Genomic DNA, 20,541 nt, shown 5'->3' on the forward strand with positions numbered 1-20,541 from the left:
CACAAGTTCTCAATTTCTTTTTCAGCCCACCTGTGTACACGTGGTATGAATTGGTTGAAAATGGGCAATGCACCAGAAATTGTTTTAATTAGATCGTATATAAAGTGTTCAGTGAAGGGAGTTGAATGCTGTGGTAGTATTGTAAGAAGACAAGCTTGTTGGCAGAAAAGGAGTAATTTGCTTTTTATAAACTTTTGCTGATCTCGATGGACTTCAATATTCTCTCACCTTGTGTTCCATTTTAATGTATCAACAAAGTATTCTGCATTAAAAGAATCAAAATGGATTGAATCAAAAAGAGTCAAATTGCATCTGGATATATAGGAAAATTCACTGTTCGAGAATTAAACTGTTTGTGCACAATTAAATCCTTAATATTTTATGCCCTTTCACTTCACATTTTGTGCAATACAATACTTTTAACTTCATTGGTGAAATCCATTGAAATTAATTTTGTATCTCAAAAGCAAAATGTGTTTTAATTTGGCAAATAGTTTATTGGCCTTTGACGTTTAGTGTCTTGTGATAATTCACCAAAAGTATTAATCATTTATTTCAAACATTTAAACAGAATTACACCTCTGTCTTTGGATTTCTTTTCTGCATTGGATTATAGGTTTCCAGAAAATCTATTTAAATATGGTACAAAAATTAATTGCTCCTTGAAGGTGCTAAAATGTATAATTGAAATCTAGTGAAATAGAGAATATGGAATTTATTATCTAGATATTCACAATAAAAATATAATACTTGAAGTTGTTGCAATACACCAATTTTTTAGAGGGGATTTTTTCACTCTTAAGGCTTGAATCTGTATGTACTAATAGCAAAGCATATATATTGTTAAAAGAGCAATGTTCAGCTGGGATTTGCAAAGTTTTTTTTACTTTAGCTGGTGAAAAGCAGTCAAACTATGGAAGTACATTTGATGGAGCATTCATATAAACATCTTGCTCGAAGCGAGAGCTTTTCTTGCAGATGGACAATATCCATGCTAATGACAAGTGGCTCCACCATCAACTCATTCCCAATTCAGACTGGTTTCAAACAGGGCTGCGTCATCGCTGCAAGACTGTTCTTGATCTACCTTGCTGCAATATTCACCTCCCCGCTGGAGTGGAGTTGACTTAGGAAACCAGCGGGAAATCATTCAACCTCTGCCACCTTCAAGCTAAAACCAAAGTCACCCCAACCAATATCATTGAGCTGCAGTATGCAGATAATGCTTGCTTACGTACAATCTCAGAGCATGTACCCCAGACTATTGTCAGTTTCACAGTGGCATATGAGAGAATGGATCTCTGCCTGGACATCCACCTGGCCCGGCATTATGGCACAAACCCCTGATGATCAAGGCCCATGAGGAGGCCTTCGAGAATGTTATCCACTTCCAATACTTTAGGAATGTCCTGTTGGCCAAACCAGCTCTTGATGAAGAGATCCAGCAGTGCCTCCAGTGTGTAGTGCAGCCTTTGACCTGGGGAAAAGGATGTTTGAGGATAACACCAGATCTGACACAAAAATCATGGATTACAGAGTTGTAGTGATTCTCTCTCTCCTGTATAGCTGAGACTTGAACTATCTACAGCAGACACAACAAAACATTGGAGCATTGCCACGAATGCTGCCTGCGCAGGATCCTGTGAATCCACTGGGAAAAAAGACACAGTAAAACCAGTGTCCCCAACCAAGCCAACATCCCCAGCGTCGAGGCACGGACGACCCTTGACCGGCTATGATGGGCAAGGCTTATTGTCTGCATGACTGACACGACATTCCCCAAGCAGGTGCTTTACTCCCAGCTCCAAAACAGCAGGTATGCTCCAGGAGGACAGAGGAAGTGCTTCAATAATAACCTCAAAGCTTTGCTGGTGAATTGCAGCATTCCTACACACATGGGAGTCACTTGTTCAAGACCGTCCAAAATGGAGGAGGAGCATCCCGAAAGGCATCGAGCATCTCAAGACTTGTCCTCAGGAAAAGGTAGAAACCAGGCAAAAGCAGCATAAGGAGTGCACTGCCACACCAACATCTCACCCACCCCGTCCCACAGCCTTAACAGAGCCTACGGAAGCTTCATCGGTCTGTACAACCATCTGCGAACTCACCATGACAGTGAAAGAAAGGCATCCCTGCCTGTAAAGGACTGCCAGTGATGATTCATTTTGAATAGCCAAACTTTCTGACTTCATTTCTTGCTATCTGGACACTAATCCTGAAGTAACAGGGTGGAACACCCCAGTCTAGCATGTAAAATTACGGTTATATATGCAAAACTTGAGTACGTTTAGGTGCTGTGGGTGATTCTTTAATAATGTATCTGAAAGAATTTTGCTGTTGGCAAAACATACTGTTGACCTTTCCTTGACCTGTCATTGTCTTACAAGTACTACGTAAATATTTTTTACCATCACAAAGAATGTTTGATATTTCCCAAATAAAGACTTGATTAAAATTTAAGCATATTTTGAAGTCACCTTTACTGACTTCTCTCAACATTGCTTTTTAGCTGTCTGAATTAACGTCTGCACTTGTGCTGAAACAGAGAGAATCATAGGATCCCTAGTTGGAAAGAGGCCATTCAGCCCATTGGTTATTACCAACCCTCTGAAGAGTATCTCACCCAATCTCCTAGTTTATCCTGTAACCCCTCATTTACCATTTCTAATCTACCTAGCCTACACATGCCTGGCACTGCGAGCAATTTAGTATGGCCGATGCGTCTATCCTCCACATCTTTGGACTGTGGGAGGAAATTGGAAACCCGTGCAGACATGGGGAGAACATGTAAAATCCACACAGGTAGTCATTCAAGGCTGGACTTACTCCTGGATCCCAAGTGCTGTAAGGCAGCAGTGCTAACCATTGAGCTGATGATGTGGCAATTGTTTTTGCAAACATTTTGAAGACTGGAGTCGGACTTCTGCAGTAAAATAAATAGAAAACCATAGCAAATGGTGAAAAATAACATGTTTTTTCTTCAGCACTATTTCAATAACATGCAGAAGTAGCAGTGAATCTTTTTGTTGGATGCTGTATTTAAATGACTCTTGCTTTTAGCATGAGAGGAGACTTTATTTAGTAAAATTTAAACTTTATCTGACCAATGTGCTAAACCTTTTGTGTGGTCAGGGTTGTTGAAATAACATTTAACTGTGACAGTTTTCGGAAAAACAAATTATTTTTTAAACAAGTATTTTCAATTGAAGTTGTATTGATGCAAGATATGTATGTGGATCTGTGTGCTGGAAAACTAGTTTTGTGAATGGTTTATTGATTTCCTCACTTTCAAGTGTGACAATTTCTGTAAACTGCAATAGTGTAGCATATGTAAAATGCATATCATTTGTACCATTTTAATTAGTCTGTTATTTGACGATTGATACTTATGTTTGTGAGATCTATTTAACAAATCACCTTAGTGTTTTTACAGTTAAAAAAACTACTTTGAAACCTCTGAACTTTAGCCCATAACCATGAAAATCAATATGTGAGCTTTATGTTAAATGAGTTGGATGAAAGACTTTGAAGAGGAAAGCTGCACATGATAAGAGAACAATATTCAGTATGTTTTTTCTCTTAATTTGCAGGTAGAGCTGAACATCATTGAGAAGCTGTCTAAGTTGGTGCCTTGTGAACATGAGGATCTCCTGAATATTACACTGCGCTTGCTACTGAATCTGTCTTTTGACACTGGTCTTCGGAATAAAATGGTTCAAGTGGGACTGCTCCCAAAATTGACTTCGCTCATAGGTAATTTTTAAAAGCATAACCAGCAGACTAGATTTTCTCAGTTTTGTCTTTCCAATTTACTTATTCCAAATGATGTGCTTCATGTATGATTTTCAAAGCAAATAAATAAGCAAATGGGTTTATTAGATGAGTTGTGATCCAAAAGCGAGGAAATAGTTCTTATCTCCACTGAGCCAAGACCCCTCTTGCTCTGTAGATGCAAAGATTGGTAAGATGGAAGATTGGCACATGAAAACTTTAAAGGAAATTAGTTATAGTTCTGTGTTGTGCACTGCTGGTGATCTCAGTTGTGCATTAATAGAATGCTGACATTTGCATTTTATGGAAATTCAAGGTAAATTTGCAGGAGCCCTTATGTCATTACAATTACATAATTTCTTGAAGCCTGTAATCTACACAAACTCATGCTGTTTTCAGTTATCCATAAGGAATGTGATTAAATTTCATTATTTAATAAAACATTATCGCAGTTTATAAGCAATTTATTAAAACAGTAGGAACAGAACTAAGCAATAAGCAATTCAGTTTGTTGAGCTGTTCAGTTAGGTCATGACTGTGCACCTCCAATCCCTTTTCCTTCCTTTGCTTCATATCTCTTGATACATTTAACAAAGATGTATCTGTCTTGAAACTCCAATAGTCTCAGCATCCTTGCCTTTTTGACGAAGAAAACGTTTCAGATTTTTACTACCATTTGTGCAGAAAGTGTTGAAATGCAATGATCACACCAATCATGTCCTCGGAATAGTCTATGAATTGTGAATTTCTATGATTTATCTAGTTGGCTTTTCGTTTGAGTGATTCAATCTTAGATCATAAGACATCGGAGTGGAAGTAAGGTCAATCAGTCCATTGACTCCACTTCGCCATTTAATCATGGCTGATGGATATTTCAACTCTACTTACCTGCACTCTCCCCATAGCCCTTAATTCCTTGCGTGATCAAGGATTTGTCAATCGCTGCCTTGAAGACATTTAACGCCCTGGCCTCCACTGTGCTCTGTGGTAATGAATTCCACAGGCCTACCACACTCTGGCTGAAGAAAGGTCTCCTCATTTCTATTCTAAATTGACTCCCTCTAATTTAAGGCTGTGCTCACCGCCTAACGGAAACAACTTCCCAGCGTCCACCCTTTCTAAGCCATGCATTATTTTGTAAGTTTCTCAGATCTCCCCTCAACCTTGTAAACTCTAAGGAATACAATCCCAGGATCCTCAGCAGTTCATCGTATGTTAGGCCTACCATTCTAGGGATCATCCGTGTGAATCTCTGCTGGACACGCTCCAGTGCCAGTCTGACCTTCCTGAGGTGTGAGGCTTATAGTATTAATAGTAACCAGTATCTCAACCCTATGCTTTAAGAAAGATAGAAGTTTATTGCACAACTGTTGCTGAAAGTCATTTGATTAGCTGTAAAGTAATTAGGTGTGATAGTTACAAAGATTAAAAGTAAACAAGGATAAATGATACTGTTTATTCTTAGACTGCAGGTGTTGCTGGCTAAACCAGTATTTGTTACCCATCCCTAATTTCCCTGAAATGAGTGCTTGCTCGATCATTTCAGATGGTAGTTGAGAATCAATAAGATTGCTGGGGGTCTGGAGTTGTCTGTAAAACAGATCAGGTAAACATGATGAATTCTCTTTCCAAAAGGGTTTTAGTAGATCCAATGGGTTTTGCAGCCATCAATAATAGTGTTTAGGTTGCAACACTGAAACTAGCTTTCAGTTCCACATTTGTTTTTTAATTAAATTTAAATTTCTCCAGCAACAAACATGTGATTTCAACAGTTCACATTTAGGTTTACTCATCCAGCGACATGACCATTGTATCACCTCTTAAAGGTGAATGGAAGATCAATTTAATAAGATTATTGTAGCCTATTTCTGAAGTGAAAGGCTTCAAGGCTTTTGAATGCAGCATTGATTTAATATAATACAGTATTATATTGATGACTTGATTTGAACAGCCTGTCAGGTTGACTCTCAGGATTTGAGGGAGGGGGACAGAGAGAGACATATTAACTTGTTTCTTACTAGGTCTGTGATCATGGTCCTCGCAAATTGCCTGAACACTTCCTGATAACAGTTGATTTCACAAATCCTTCCTCTTTGTATCTTTGGAATTCTTTCCCTGATGGTGTCTTTCAGAGTTATTCTTGGGAAGTTGTGCTTCAAATGGTTATTCTCACCCTGTCTTATACAGGTTATGTTGAAATTCTTCTGTATCCAGCTATACTGTAAAAGTCAGCAATCTATGAATATTTTAACATTCCATGAAAAGGTATTTCAATGAATGCGATACTCAACTGTTCAAATAAGTGCTGCACTTAATCTTGACTATGAACAAGGTGTGGCTTGTTGTGAGGTTTCCACTTGATCACTCAACAGTTCAATTGTTACTGGACAGTTAGTTGGAGACAGTGAGAGAAAGTAAGCCAGAAGCAGGCTTCTTGCAGAAGATTGCTGCTAGTGAGCTGTGCTGATGAGGTACGGAACTGATTATTGGCAGTTGAGGCTGAGTAAGAAATCTCAAGAACTGTTGGATAGCTTTCTGCAGTCAGGACTCAGTGGAAGTCCTTTGGACCAGTAAGTGCAACTAAGAGTTGAGAGTGTAAGTGCACTTTCAAAATCCATAGGGCCATACTTTCAGGACACAATAGTGAAGTACCAGAACATGAGCAGTCGTTGAAGCAATCAGTGATGAACTGTGTTTTGAGGGAATTTCAAAGCTAGTTGTTTGAAAAAGATTTGGATTTTTTAAATAACGTTTTATTCAGTTTTAATGATCCACAGTGTCACTAATGCCTGTGGATTGTTGAGAAATCAGTGGGATTTGTCCTGACTCACTTTGCTTTTGGATGTGCTTTTTGGAGTATTTGACCATTTTCTGTTGTTCATAAACAAATACAGATTGCTAGTGAAACTCTGGTAGCATAGAATCATAGGGATGTAAAGCATGGAAACATATCCTCTGGTCCAATTTGTCCATTCCACATATCCTAGCCAGCACTTGGGCCATATTCCTCTAATTCCTTCCTATTCATGTATCCATCCCATGTGTGGAGAGAAAGGAGAGTTAACATGTCAAGTCCAGTGACTCTTCATAATAACTGATAACAGTGAGGAAAATGTATAATTTATATTGAAGGTGAGTTTGGGGGAGTGGTGTGGTGGGCGAAAAGTGAATGGATAAATAGAGATGGAGCCCAGCGAGAGAGATATGAAAGGGATAGACAAAGTGGTTATTGATACTAGGCCGGGACAGAAGAGAAACTGAATAAGTGATAATGAGAGCTGAGAATGGCTTGGCTGTGCTAAAGGCAACCCGTGTCATAATAGGACTGGGTGTGGTGATGGGAAAAAAACACAAGGACAGAATCACGCTCTAAAATTATTTAACTCGATGTTGAGTACTATAGGCTGCAGGGTCCCTAAGTGGAAGATGAGGTGTTGTTTTTTGAGCTTGTGCTGCCCCACAACATTGAATTTAATGTCATTGATTCCCTTATTTACCTACCATTTTCATATCTCCCCTCTCTCATCCTCTCGGCTTCACTGCCACCAACCAACCTCACCTTCCGTATAATCACCACCTTTTCCATAGAAAAAGAAAGACACTTAATGGAACAAGTGACTCTTATTTATTGTCATTGGACTTGAAATGTCAACTCTGTTTTCTCCCCACAGATGCTGCCAGACCTGCTGAACTTTGCTAGTAATTCCTGTTTTTGTTTCAGATCTTAAGTATCCAGAGTTTTTGCTGTATTCCTGTTATCTATTTCAGGTTAATTCTGGATGTTAGAATTATAAGTTGTGTTTTATGTATATATTGTAAATTCTCTTCCTGTTCTAATTTTGTATAGTAGAAGGTTTTGTTCTCAACAGTGGAATCTCATCTCTTTATTCTTTCAGTAAGTGCTTGGGATCTCACGTTGATAACTAAGAAGAAAGTTACCAGTCCATAGTCAGATTATAACATAAATTTGGTGGTTTGGTCTTGAAGTCTCAAGATCAAGCCTGAAATTGGCTTTAATCCAGAAACTGTTATATCATGCTTTTATTTTAAATACTGGGTTGCATAGGCATGAAACATTGCTCTTTCTTCTTGCTTTTTAATCAAGGTAATTAACTTTTAACTGTTTTAGCCATTGGCTTGAATAGCCCTGAAACAGTTAAAACAGACATTGTTGGCAACAGGCTTCATCTAATGAAGAGTCACTGGGCTCAAAACATTAACTTTGCTCCCTTCCCACAGATGCTGCCAGACCTGAATTGGCCAGCAATTTCTGGATTTGTTTCAGGTGTCCAGCATCCACAATTCTTTGTTTTAAATGAACTTAATTAGCTCTCTTTGTTAGATTGTATTGAGCTCAGAAGGAGCTATTTTTTCGGGGAGCCATTGTCAAGGAGTTGGTTTACTGCTGGAAATGTCAGTTGTATTTCAAAAACTCTCTTGTAATTTTTTCCTCCAGTAAGTACTATCTAGTTCCAATACACCATGATAGCCATCTGACATCTGGAACAGAATTTTCTAAGACTCTGTGTCTATTTTACAGACAGATGGGTTTTCTTTCCAAAATATTTAATATAATTATGTAATTGTAACATTATATTTCAATGCTCTTGGCTTTCCCCCATCAGAAGAAATAATTTGTCTATTTATACCCATGCAATTTCTTTTACTATTTTGAACACCTTGATCAGATCAGTTCTGAAGAAAGGTTGTTGGACCTGAAATGTTAACTCTGCATTCTCTCCACAGATGCTGCCAAACCTGCTGAGTTTCTCTGCAGTTTCTATTTTGTTCCAGATTACTCGCCAATGTTTTATACTTGAAGCAATACTAATCAAATGTGAGCCACAGATTCACTGATACTGAGAAATACGTATGTACAGGTCATTTGCTGAGTCACTTATGTCAATGTTTTTCTTCCATAATAAATTAATTCTTACCATACTACTTATCTTCCCTTCAGTTTGTTTTTCTTCATTTGTTATCCAGTGGTGGTGATCAACATTGTGTTTCATCCTTAAACATAATTCCATACCCCCACAACTCTTTGTGAAGAAAATGCTGTGCTAACTGTACTGAAATACTTGCATTTAATCTGGCAGTGATTGTTTCTCATGGTTAAGGTTGAGATACTGTCTACTATCTAAACTAAACAGTAAATGTTTGAAGACACTCTATAGGTCAGGCAGCATCTGTGGAGGGAAACAGGTAATGATCAGGTTGATATTTCTTCCGAATTCATCTGTCTGTCTGATCCCACTTTTTAAAACAGCGGTCCTATTGCTCTGTTATCTTGATTCTTTGAATAAGAAAGCACCACCGTTCAAGTCTGTCTCCTTCTGTATTTTCTTGAACCTGGCAATGTTCTCATGAGATTGTGTTTCTATTACCCCAATGTTTTTGATGTAGTGTGATGTTCAGTAGTATGCATCTTGTAGCTGATGTCTTTGATAGATTTTATTTGCATTCATTACTGCCTCTCTTAATATTCCATGCCTCTCGTGTTTATGCTTAGCACCAATTGGATACCAAATTGGCTTGGTGGTAAGAGACAGAAGGTGATGGTGGAGAGTTGCTTTTTGAACTGGATGGCATGTGACCAGCAATGTTCCACAGGGATCCGCTGGGTCCACTTTCGTGTGTCATTTATATAAATCATTTAGATGAGAAGATGGGAAAAAACATGCAGGTGGCAAACATGTTTAGTAAGTTTGCAGATGACACCAAAATTGATGGTATGGTGGACAGTGAAAAAGGTTTTCTAAGATTACAAAGAGATCTTGATCAACGGGTTCAATGAACTGAGGAGTGATAGAGTTTAATTTGGGTAAATGCAAGGTATTGTATTTTGGTCAAGCAAGCAAGAGCAGGACTTGTCCAGGGCCCTAGCATTAATTGTGTAATGTTGTACAACAGGGAGATCTCAGTACATAATTCTTTGAAATTTGCATCACAGGTAGATGGTGATTAAGAAGGTGTTTAGCACACTTGCCTTTATTGATCAGATCTTTGAGTATGGGAGTTGGGATGTCAAGTTGAGCTTTTACGGGACATTGGTGAGGGCCTTTCTGAAGTACTGTGTGCTGTCCCTACTATAGGAAGGAATTGGAGAGGGTTCAGAAAAGCTTTGCCAGGAATGGAAAGTTTGAGTTTTTAAAAATAGGCTGGGACTTTTTTCACTGGAGCATAGGAAATTGAGGTTTATAAAATCATGAGGGGAATAGATAAGGTGAATAGCAAGGGTCTTTTGCTTAGGGTGAGGGAGTTCAAAACAAGGGGACATTTTTTAAGGTGAGAGGAGAAAGTTTTTAAAAAAGACGTTGGGGTAACGTTTTTACACAATGATTTCATGTGTGGAATAAACTGTCAGAAGAAGTGGTGGATGCAGGTTGAGTTACAACATTTAAAAGACATTTGCATAAGTACATGAATAGGAAAGGTTTTGGAGGGATGTGGGCCAAATGCAGGCAAGTGGGACTAGTTTATTTTGGGAACATGATTGGTGTGGACTCATTGGACTGAAGGATCTGTTTCTGTGCTGTATGACTATGACTGTAAGATTATATCATTTCACACTTACATTGAATTTTACCCTTCACTCCTTCATTCATCCCATTTTAATAATAACCTTTTGTTTGCTGAAACGTTTTCAACCAATCTGTCAGATATGTTATGCCACATGTCTGGAGCAGGTGGGACTTGAACCCAACCGTCTGGACCAGAAGTAATGGGAGCCTTCCTTTTGGTTCCGTAAGCAGTACTACTTTGATTGCCAATACAATCAATTTTGATGTCTGCAAATTTTAACACAATACCATCTGGACCTATATCCAAATCATTGTTATAGCCCAAGGATCAGAAGTAGCTGAGAAGAACCCTGTGAGATAACACTTACCATGCTGTATGACTCTGACTGTGGCTGCCCATTACCAAATATTCTGGACAACCTATCTGTAACTCCTCATTGTTGTCTCTCAAACAGTTTTTAATCCAGTTGTCATTCTGAATTCCATATCACTTAATCTTCTCTAGTAATTGTATGAGAGGTACTTTGCTTCCCTAGCATTTATATGCAAGCATTGTGCTACCTCCAGTGACCAAGTCTGTTATCTCCGTAGAGTTCTATGAAGTTTGACAAGAATGCTGTCCCTTTTGACATCTGCACTGGTTACTTATAGGTTAGATGCATTAGTCATGGGTAAATATAGGATGGGGGAATGGGTCTGGGTGGAAAAAAAAGGGGTGGCACGGTGGCACAGTAGTTAGCACTGCTGCCTCACAGCACCAGGGTCCTGGGTTCGATTCCCACCTGTCTGTGTGGAGTTTGCACATTCCCCCTGTGGGTTTCCTCCCACAATCCAAAGATGTGCAGGTCAGGTGAATTGGCCATGCTAAGTTGCCCACAGTATTAGTCAGGGGTAAATATAGGGTAGTGGCATGGGTTTGGGTGGTTTCTCTTCGGAGGGGCGATGTGGACTTGTTGGGCTGAAGGGCCTGTTTCCACACTGTAGAGAATCTAATCTAAAAAATCTAATCTAATCTAATCTAAAGTTTCTTTTTGTACATGGTAATTCCAACCCTAATCAAAGTTAAAAATCACACAACACCAGGTTATAGTCCAACAGGTTTAATTGGAAGCACACTAGCTTTCGGAGCAGCGCTCCTTCATCAGGTGGTTGACAACACCGGCATCTCCAAATCAAATAATTATTTTTAAACTAATGCAGACATGAGGCCAACTGGCCTGTAACTAAAATGAAGAACTGTGGATCCTGAAGATCTGAAACAAAAACAGAAAGTGCTGGAGAAATTCAGCAGGTCTGGCGGTCTCGCTGGAGAGAAAGCAGATTAACATTTCTAGTCGTGACCCTTCTTCATAACCTGTAATTACATTGAATTGCTCTGCATAGCTTCAGTCTCTAATCATCCAGCAAATCTGTATTCAAAAGATGACTGAAATATTATTTCTTGAACCTCTTCAATTTCCTCCATTTCCCTCTGAATCCTTGGAATCTTGGAGTAGGCCATGCAGAGGTTTATGACAGTCTTCCCAGAGAAATGCTGCTTTTCCTTGCACTGCTTCTTCTGAGTGCAGAAACTTAAATAGGGGCTTGCAGAGCCATCTGGGAGGGTGTAGATATAAACAGTCACCTTTTTCCTCTGGAGCATCACCATGATGTGTTCTTTCCACCCATGCCAATTCTGGCCAGAATTGAATGGGCTAACTTGTTTCCAGTTTTGCTAATTTTGTTACTACCCTTTTACTCTTAACTAACATGGTCAAGAAACAGGCAAACAAAGAAAAATCTATTACCCAACATGACTGGAAAATAAAAATAAGGTATCTTAACTTTTCAAGTGTAGTAGCAGATGAACACCCCATTAACTACCACTGGACCTAGCTGTTTCCCATCCTGTACCACCATGCTTTAGTGGATGGTATAGGAAATTGCAGTGAGTTCAATGTAAATTAAGTCATAGACCCTAATCGCATAAAAAATTCTAATTTTTATGTTTATTTGCTCTTTCATTCTTTTGGTTGGAGCTAAATCGAAATCTGTTCAAAACTGTCAATAGGTGTGCCAGTGACAGAAACATTACTTTTTCTTCTCTGAAGTTTATTCCTTGAACCTCCTAGTCATTGTTTTAAAAAAAAAGCAGGGTTACGTTTGCAGTATTAGCCCTAAGGACGACAATTGAGATGTGTCTGAAAAAGATTCAACAGTGACCTCTAGTGGGCAATGTTTTCACACGATTTTCATTCCTGTGGCTCCTGCCTCAATTGCCAAAGACCAGCTGCCACTACTTGCGTAATATGTTAATTGGTAGGTTGTTGAGTACATCATAACCACAAGCCTAGCTATTAATACAAAAATATAGGTTTTGGCATTTAAATAAAAGCAAAATTATAACCTTTCCAGTGACAGAATTGTGAATTTTTCCAGACATATGGATAGCTAAATAGTTGATGTGACTAATATTTTTTAGCTTAATACAGATTTAAGCTACATTTTTAAGACAGTTTTTGTTGTTTGCTGACTTGAATTTCAATTGTAAAGTGTAACCTTAAGATGACTAATTGGCTCTTGAGTTAGAAAACAATGACTCATTTATTATAGTTAATCTTTTTCCAATGCAAGGGTCCTCTTTAGCTCATTCCAGGGCAAAGGAATTTTTTCCAGCCATAACCAAGCCCTCTAATTGGCATGATCGTAACCACTACTGATGTATCTAAATGGCTACATTTTTTAAAGAGTGGTATTTCAACTCTAGTGCCATCCCCCTATGGAGCTTTTGAATTGTGAAGAGATACTCCAAGAAGTAATTGGACTAAATCTGCAGTAACGATACTTTTGAAAGCCATAAGAATATCTTCGGAAAAGAGGTCTGATTGAATTTGATAGTTTCTTCTTCTAGACGAGTCAGCATTTCAAACAATAAATATCACTTCAAGACGGGCATGGTGGCTCAGTGGTTAGCACTGCTGCCTCCCAGCACCAGGGTCCCAGGTTCGGTTCCACCCTCTGGCAACTGCCCATGTGGAGTTTGCACATTCTCCCCGTGTCTGCGTGGGTTTCCTCCGGGTGCTCCGGTTTCATCCCACAGTCGCAAAGATGTGCAGGTCAGGTGATTTGGCCATGCTAAATTGCCCATAGTGTTAGGTGCATTAGTTAGAGGGAAATGGGTCTGGGTGGGTTACTCTTCGGAGGGTTGGTGTGGACTGGTTGGGCCGAAGGGCTTGTTTCCTCACTGTAGGGAATATTTCTAATTTAAAAAAAACAAACATTCTGGTGGAATCCTTCATTTGAGTTTAATTTCTTTAACTTTTGGACATTCTCACTCCTCTTGATCTTATGGCCTAGAGGTTATCGTCAAACGTTTATCAAGTGATTTCTGTCACTATTTTCTGCCTCCAACCAAAGTCCTTGCACTCCTGTCACCAATTTTGTTCCCCATTCTGGTTGTTGAAGCTGAACCAGGCCTTGTGTAAGTTTCCCATTTTGTTTGACTGATTTTTTTTTCCCTACAAAACCCTCCATACCCTTTCTCTGCCCCTTTGGTAATCTTGCATTCCCTTCTGTAAGCTTACAATCTCCATCCCAGTTCTACTTGTTAATCTCCTCCTTCCTCCAAACCATAACTTGTAGCAGAACCATCACCTTTTCTCAAAAATCCCTTGCTTGCTACCTTGAAAGGTTTTCCAAAAAGTCACCGATTTGGTCACTTGCCCTGCTAAGACTTGAAGTTGGTTTCTAATCCTCTTCTATGCTGCCTTGTATGATACTTTTCAATGTTCAAGCAACTACATGAATATACGTTGTTGTCTGGGTGCACAGTTATTTTTCATTAGCACTTTCTTAGCCTGAAAAATCCTGTTAAGCTATGTGGACCTGAGCCTGTATCATAGAGTGAAATAGTTATGTTGCATGCAGCTGTCACCTAATTTTCCATGACAGAATGCCTTGGTTAGACACTGCAAGACTCAACTCGTCACACCCGTCACTCAGTAAAAAGACCCAATTATGCATTCTCTGTTTTCTGCCAGCTAGCCAATCTGCTATCCCTATAATTGTTACCCTAAACCACAAGCTCCTACTTCGCCACTAACATGTTCAATCGCACCGTGTCTAATGGCGTAATTACCGAGAGATCTGAGTATTCTTGTATATTAAATACAAAGCATTACCATGCAGGTACAATTAAGAAAGCAAATTGATTATTTTCTGGGGGTTGGAGTTTCAAGAACTGTGCAGTGTGTTGGTGTGGCTGCACTTGGAATACTGTGTACAGTTTTACTTGATGTATTTAAGAAGGTATTGGAACCGTCCTTGGTTCAAAGGACGGTTACTAATCTGTTTCCTAGGATGAAGGTATTGTCTGAATGAAGAATAGCTAAACAGGTTAGGTCTTTATTCATTAGTTTTAGAAGAATGAGAGGTGATCGTATTGAGACAGACATGATTCGATAGCCGGGGGAATGCTTTGCAGTAGATGTTGAGAAGATGGTGGAGGAATCTTGAACTGGGGGACATAGTTACAGAACAAGGGGGCATTCATTTAAAGCTGAGATATGAAGGGATTTCATCTATTTGAGGCAAGTAAATGTCTGGAATTCTCTACATCAGAAAGTTATGGGGGCAAGATCACTGAACAAATTTAAAGAAGTAGATTTGTTCTTGAAATATCGTAAAGTTGAGGGCTATGGTGAGCTGGCGGGAAAGAGGAGTTATGGCCTGGACAAATCAGCCATGATCATAGTTGAATGGCAGGGAATTCTTGAGCACTGAGTGACCTTCTTCAGCTTCTATTCCTTATGATCTGTAAATCCAACTACAGTATATCCACTTGCTATTCTTTATCCATGGTACAGTTGACCCCTTAGAATCATAGAATTCCCTACGATGTAGATGAAGGCCATTTGGCCCATTGAGTTTGCACTGACCTCTGAAGAGTATCCCACCTAGATCCGCCCCATCCTTGTAACTCTGCATTTCCAATGGCTAATCCACATAGTCGACATATCCCTGGACAGGGCAATGTAGCATGGCTAATCCATCTAATTTGCACATCTTTGGACTGTAGGAGGAAATCCACGCAGATGCAGGGAAAACATACAAACGTCTGTGCTGTATATCTCTGACTCCACACACAGTCACCCAAAGCTGGAATTGAACTCCTTTCCCTGGTGCTGTGCAGCAGCAGTGCTAATTGCCAGGCCACTCATGATTTACTACAACTACACAAGCTTGATCCCACACTCCCATAGTTTAGTTTAAAGCTTCTCTACTTCCTGGTCACTGGTCACAGCATGGTTCGGGACAGGCCACACTTTACCCAGTAATGATATCAGTTTTGTTTTTTAATTGATTCATGGGATGTGAGTATCACTGGCTGGACTAGCATTTATTGCCCATCCCTAATTGTCCAGAAGACAGTTAAGAGTCAACCACTTTGGCTATATATGACGCGAAAGGCTAGCAATCAGCAATGGTTTCATGGGTCATCGTTAAACTCTTATTTCCAGATTATTAAGGTGGGTTTTAAACTCCGGTCCCCAGAACATCACCTGGACCAGTAGTCTAATGATAATACCACTCTAAGCTACAGGTACTGTGGAGATTTGAATGGAGGATCTCTTGTTTGCCAGACAGATGCCTTAACAAACTGAGCCACGGTATCGCTAGCACCCCACAAACCGGAACTCCCTTCTCCCACTCCTGTCTTTGAGCCAAGTATTCATTTCACTAATTTTGTGTGCCCTCCGTCAGTTGGCATGTGGCTGAGGTAATGATCCAAAAATGATTATCCTGGAGATACTGCTACATACCTCTGGAGCAGGTGGGACTTGAACCTGGGCTGTAGTGAGGACTGCAAGATGCTGGAGAGTCAGAGTCGATAAAGTGTGGCGCTGGATTAAGCACAGCAGATCAGGCAGCATCCAAGGAGCAAGAGAGTTGACGTTTTGGGCATAACGCTTTCCAGCGCCACACTTTATTGACGAACCTGGGCTTACTGGCTCAAAGGTAGAGACACAACCACTGCATCGCAGGACTCCATTTTTATGCTGCTCGTGTCACTCTGCATCACAAGCCAACTGAGCTAATCGACATCGCTACTCTTCCCAACAAACTGTCAAAGCAGGATCTCTTTCCTTGTTCTCTCTTGTCATAGATATGGACAGTGACTGGATCCTCCCAATCTTGTCCTATTTCTGTCTAGCCCTGAACAGCATTACCAAACTCTGACGTCGAGAGGCAATGTAATGTCTGCACTCTGAGAACAGTGTTTATTCTCCCTCAGTATTCTGTGCCCAATGACCACTGTTCCTTTTGCTCCTGCCCCCCTCCCCCAGTTGAATGACTTCCTCTATCATGGTGCTTTCTAAGTTTGCAAATTATAAGGAAGGACTAAGACATCCATCAGTTGTTAACTTCCAAATTTCACCAGTGAGCAAACCATTTAGATGCAAAAGTGTAACGAATCACTTCTTCTAATGAGAGAAATGAAATTTCATTAATCCCAGGGGCTGCTTTGGAATATTTTCCAGATAATTGCATTGTAATGTGCAACTGGAATGTTACTATAGTACCTGCAAAATTGCAAATATTTTTTATAGGTTTTGAATTTGTTGCATCTCAACTTATCCCTAAATTACTATGAATTCTAAATTTAACACAATTTGCTTCATGATGAGTTATACTTTTTAATCTTTCAGATCTCCATGTAATTAATTAATATTTATGGCCAATTAATTCCTGCTTTTCCTGATTTAAAGTTACCTGCTTTGTGGTATTCCTGTAAAACAGACTTGAAGGTTTGTTTCAAAAACTTAGCTTCCAGTTTCAAACATTGTCAGTTATTCATGTCGGTGTTGAACATCCTTTAACTTGCATCTTGTGTGAGATAATAAGTACTCCGAGAAAACCTTTCATATGTCATCAGGAAAAAGCTTTCATTAATCCATATCCCCTTTTCCAACTGCTACCCCAATTTCTTGGTATTATTTTTACATGGAAACTTATTTTAGTAATGTGTTGAATAACTTATGAATGGAGTTTCTAGTCTTATGGAAAAATCTGAAATAAAGACAGATTACGCTACCACTAATGTTCAATAGTTTTTGAGTTAGAAATGAGACTCTAAGAACCTCGATTTGCTTACTACAATTCATCTAATTCACATTGCTTTGTTTTTGTTTTTTTATCTTGATTTTCTTCTCCCAAACTTGTTTAATTCCACACGTTTTATCCAGGAGATCTGTTGGTCTTAACTTTTCATCCCCAAATTAGCATGTTTAAACTAAAGAATTATTTGGAAGCTAATTTTGAATCAATAATTTGAGATGTTAGGGCACATGGCAGGTAGTTGTTAAAGTATATGGCTCATCCTTGGTAGGGTGGAAATTGTGCTAAGCTTTGTCTCATTCAAGTATATATTTTGTCCACAATGTATTTCTTGTATGGTTATTTTTTTAAAAAAGAAACTTAATTTGTATACTTAATATTATTGACAATAATCCTCAGGTTTGGGCTAGTGTAAATGATTCAGTGTTGCTGTTATGTTTTCAGTGACAAAGTACCAGAGACAAGCAGTCCTCCATCTTACATTACACATGTAAGTTCTAATTCAAAACTTTGTTTTCTTGCTGATCCATGTTTCACAACACACCCGGGAAAATCTGTATCAATGAATAGTTTTAATGTGATTTTGCTAGTAAGTTTTGGCTTAGTGCACCTGCACCCAGAAATAATATCCTTTCACTTTTCCCTGATGAGTCTCTTGAAATCCAGAAGACGGACACTGAATTGAATTGTCTCAGTTAATGGTCTGTTTACTACAAAATTATAGCTGCTGTCAAAGTAGCATTGAGATTTCTTGCTTTTGAAACTTGCTCCAAATTTCTTTTTAATTTGCATTCCATTTTGATTCACTGGTTCTTGAGTAGAATTTCCTTCTGGTGGCATTAACGAAGGAAGCTGACCACATTTTCTGACCCATGTTATGGAATTATATTAATGATATTTATATTGTAACAGGCAATCCTATCCTTACAACTGAAATGATCCCTTGGGAAGAAAGTAATGGAAGAATAAACCAGATTAGTTCATTTTCAGAATTCCTCTTGTGTCTGTAACGTGAAGTTACAGTCTTGCTCTGTTTTGGATCACCATCACTATCCCTTAAGCGTTAATATTATACGCCGCATTTTGCTGTTTGTGTGATACCTTTTGCTTGCCTAGTTTACATAAAAATACTGCCAAAATGTGTGTATTGAACTTAACTACCTCACCAGACTTAAGGGTACAATTAATCTTGCAGATTATTATAAAAGAGGCCCTTATTGCTACTGTAGTTCTTCTTTAGTTTTAATAGACCATTTCTTGTTATTTTAGGGCCAATCTTTTGCTATTCAGCTTATAAACAATCATACATTTTCCTACAAATGAAGTGAGGCAATAGCAGGGGTCAGATGTGGCAAAACCCCTAACTAAAACCATCTGCCACAGCTGGTGGGGGCGCGGTAAAGTTGTATGAGGATTGCTTGAAATTATTGATGTCAGTAAAATTTATGCTTCCTCCTGTTTTCTCAATTAAGTAGAGATGCTTTTTTTTCCTGGTGTTGGACTGGGCACAGATGGTTTTAATAGATCATGTGCAAATATTACTGCAGTTTCTGTCTCAGTAGGGCACACTCCTTCAAGAGGATATAGTTTGCAAATAGGTTGTTAAATGTGAAGTGCACATCATTGGTGAAATCCAGCAAACCAGCATATCTTGTTGAATGATTAATTCAATAAGTTGATTCAAGTCAGTTTTGAGTTGGATTGAATCCCACACTTAATAAATAAACTACCTAATTAAGATTTTAATTAACAATTTAAAAACATAGTGGTGTATTAATTCTGAGAAATTATATTCTATTATCGCCTTCACATTTTAGCCCAAGGGTTGCATTTCTTAAAACAAAACACAGCAGTATATGTATGAAAATTTTTAAAATGCATTTGCAAAAACAAGAAGATTCATTAATTTCCACTCACCTGTTTCTGCTTGCTGCTTTCTTCTCACTTAGGTTCCATTTACATTATGTTACTGATTTGTCATTAGTAACGACAGAGTATAAAGCACAATTTGCAGGTTTAGAGCTAAACTGTGTTCAGAGTTCTGCAGCGTACAGCTTAGTTCTTTTTCTTATATTTAAGTTAGCAGAGCATAGTGCAGAAATCTCTGACTTCTCCTTGCATTAACACAGATTTGATTCATTTTCTGGGGTTCACTGGATTATGTGAGCACTTTAAGCTGGTTTCATGTTGAATAGTTTTAAAAAAAAACACCTTTGACAACACCAGTGTACACCATATTACTTCACAAGCATAAATACTTTTGATTGGAAGTCACATTTATAAAACTAACTATTATTGTACCTGCATTAAATTTGAACCAGTATGAAGTGCTTTAATGATGCATATGTCTCACTACTTGACTTTAATGTGCTTGGATGTTGGGTAGTATTTGACACTCATTCACACCCAAGATCATTGTGTGAATGAGGCTTGGCAATAAAGCTGTGGCTTTGAAGGCAAAAGTTATTTGATCACTTATTGGCAACAGCACAATAGATTGAAGATCTTTTCCCCTCTGGATATCTCACTGTCTGTCAAATCCCATATCATGATTAATGGCAGCTATGTGATGTCAGCTTGTCAATACCGGCCAGTAAGGTGATTTTTCATTTACTTGCTCTTATAAACATTTAAAAACATTGAAAGAAATGTTAGGTAGCAGAGCGAAGTTGTGATCAATTTTGGGGTTATTAAATTTTTCATATGCTGTCATTTTACAATGTACATGGATCTTTTATTGCACAAGTTTTCAAATGTTGAATTGCTGATGGGTTCTATGATATTGGGCTCATCTTGGTGTGAAAGGATCAGACAAGGTGGAATTTTTGAAGTGCACCTAGGAGAGCTTTTCATGCCAGTATGTAGATCGTCCTACTAGAGATGGGGCAGTACTAGCTTTGGTGTTTGTTGATCAGCATAGACATAGGGCCTGTTCCTATGCTGTTTGACTCTATGACATTAACACCACATTTATATAATCAAAGTGGCTAGAGTTATACCATTCGCAGATATGCGTAGTTATCATAACCTGGAAATACTTCGTGACAGCATGACTTTCTTTAGTTTTATTAAAGACCTGCCCTCTGTCACAAGTGGAGTTAATTTAAGATGATTTCAGTGTTTAGCTGTTTTCATAATTCCTCTGTTA

At 38.7% G+C, this 20,541-nt stretch overlaps 1 protein-coding gene across 1 annotated transcript in view; it reads left to right on the forward strand.

The window, feature by feature from the left end:
- Positions 1-20,541, forward strand: part of kifap3a (kinesin-associated protein 3a) — a 218,747-nt gene that overhangs the window by 92,378 nt on the left and 105,828 nt on the right. The window contains exon 10 of the mRNA XM_043699509.1: positions 3,591-3,753. Coding sequence (XP_043555444.1) covers positions 3,591-3,753 — 163 coding nt within the window. The remainder of the gene's footprint in view (positions 1-3,590; positions 3,754-20,541) is intronic.

This window comes from Chiloscyllium plagiosum, chromosome 11 (assembly GCF_004010195.1).
Source record: "Chiloscyllium plagiosum isolate BGI_BamShark_2017 chromosome 11, ASM401019v2, whole genome shotgun sequence".
Taxonomy (NCBI): Eukaryota; Metazoa; Chordata; class Chondrichthyes; order Orectolobiformes; family Hemiscylliidae; genus Chiloscyllium; species Chiloscyllium plagiosum.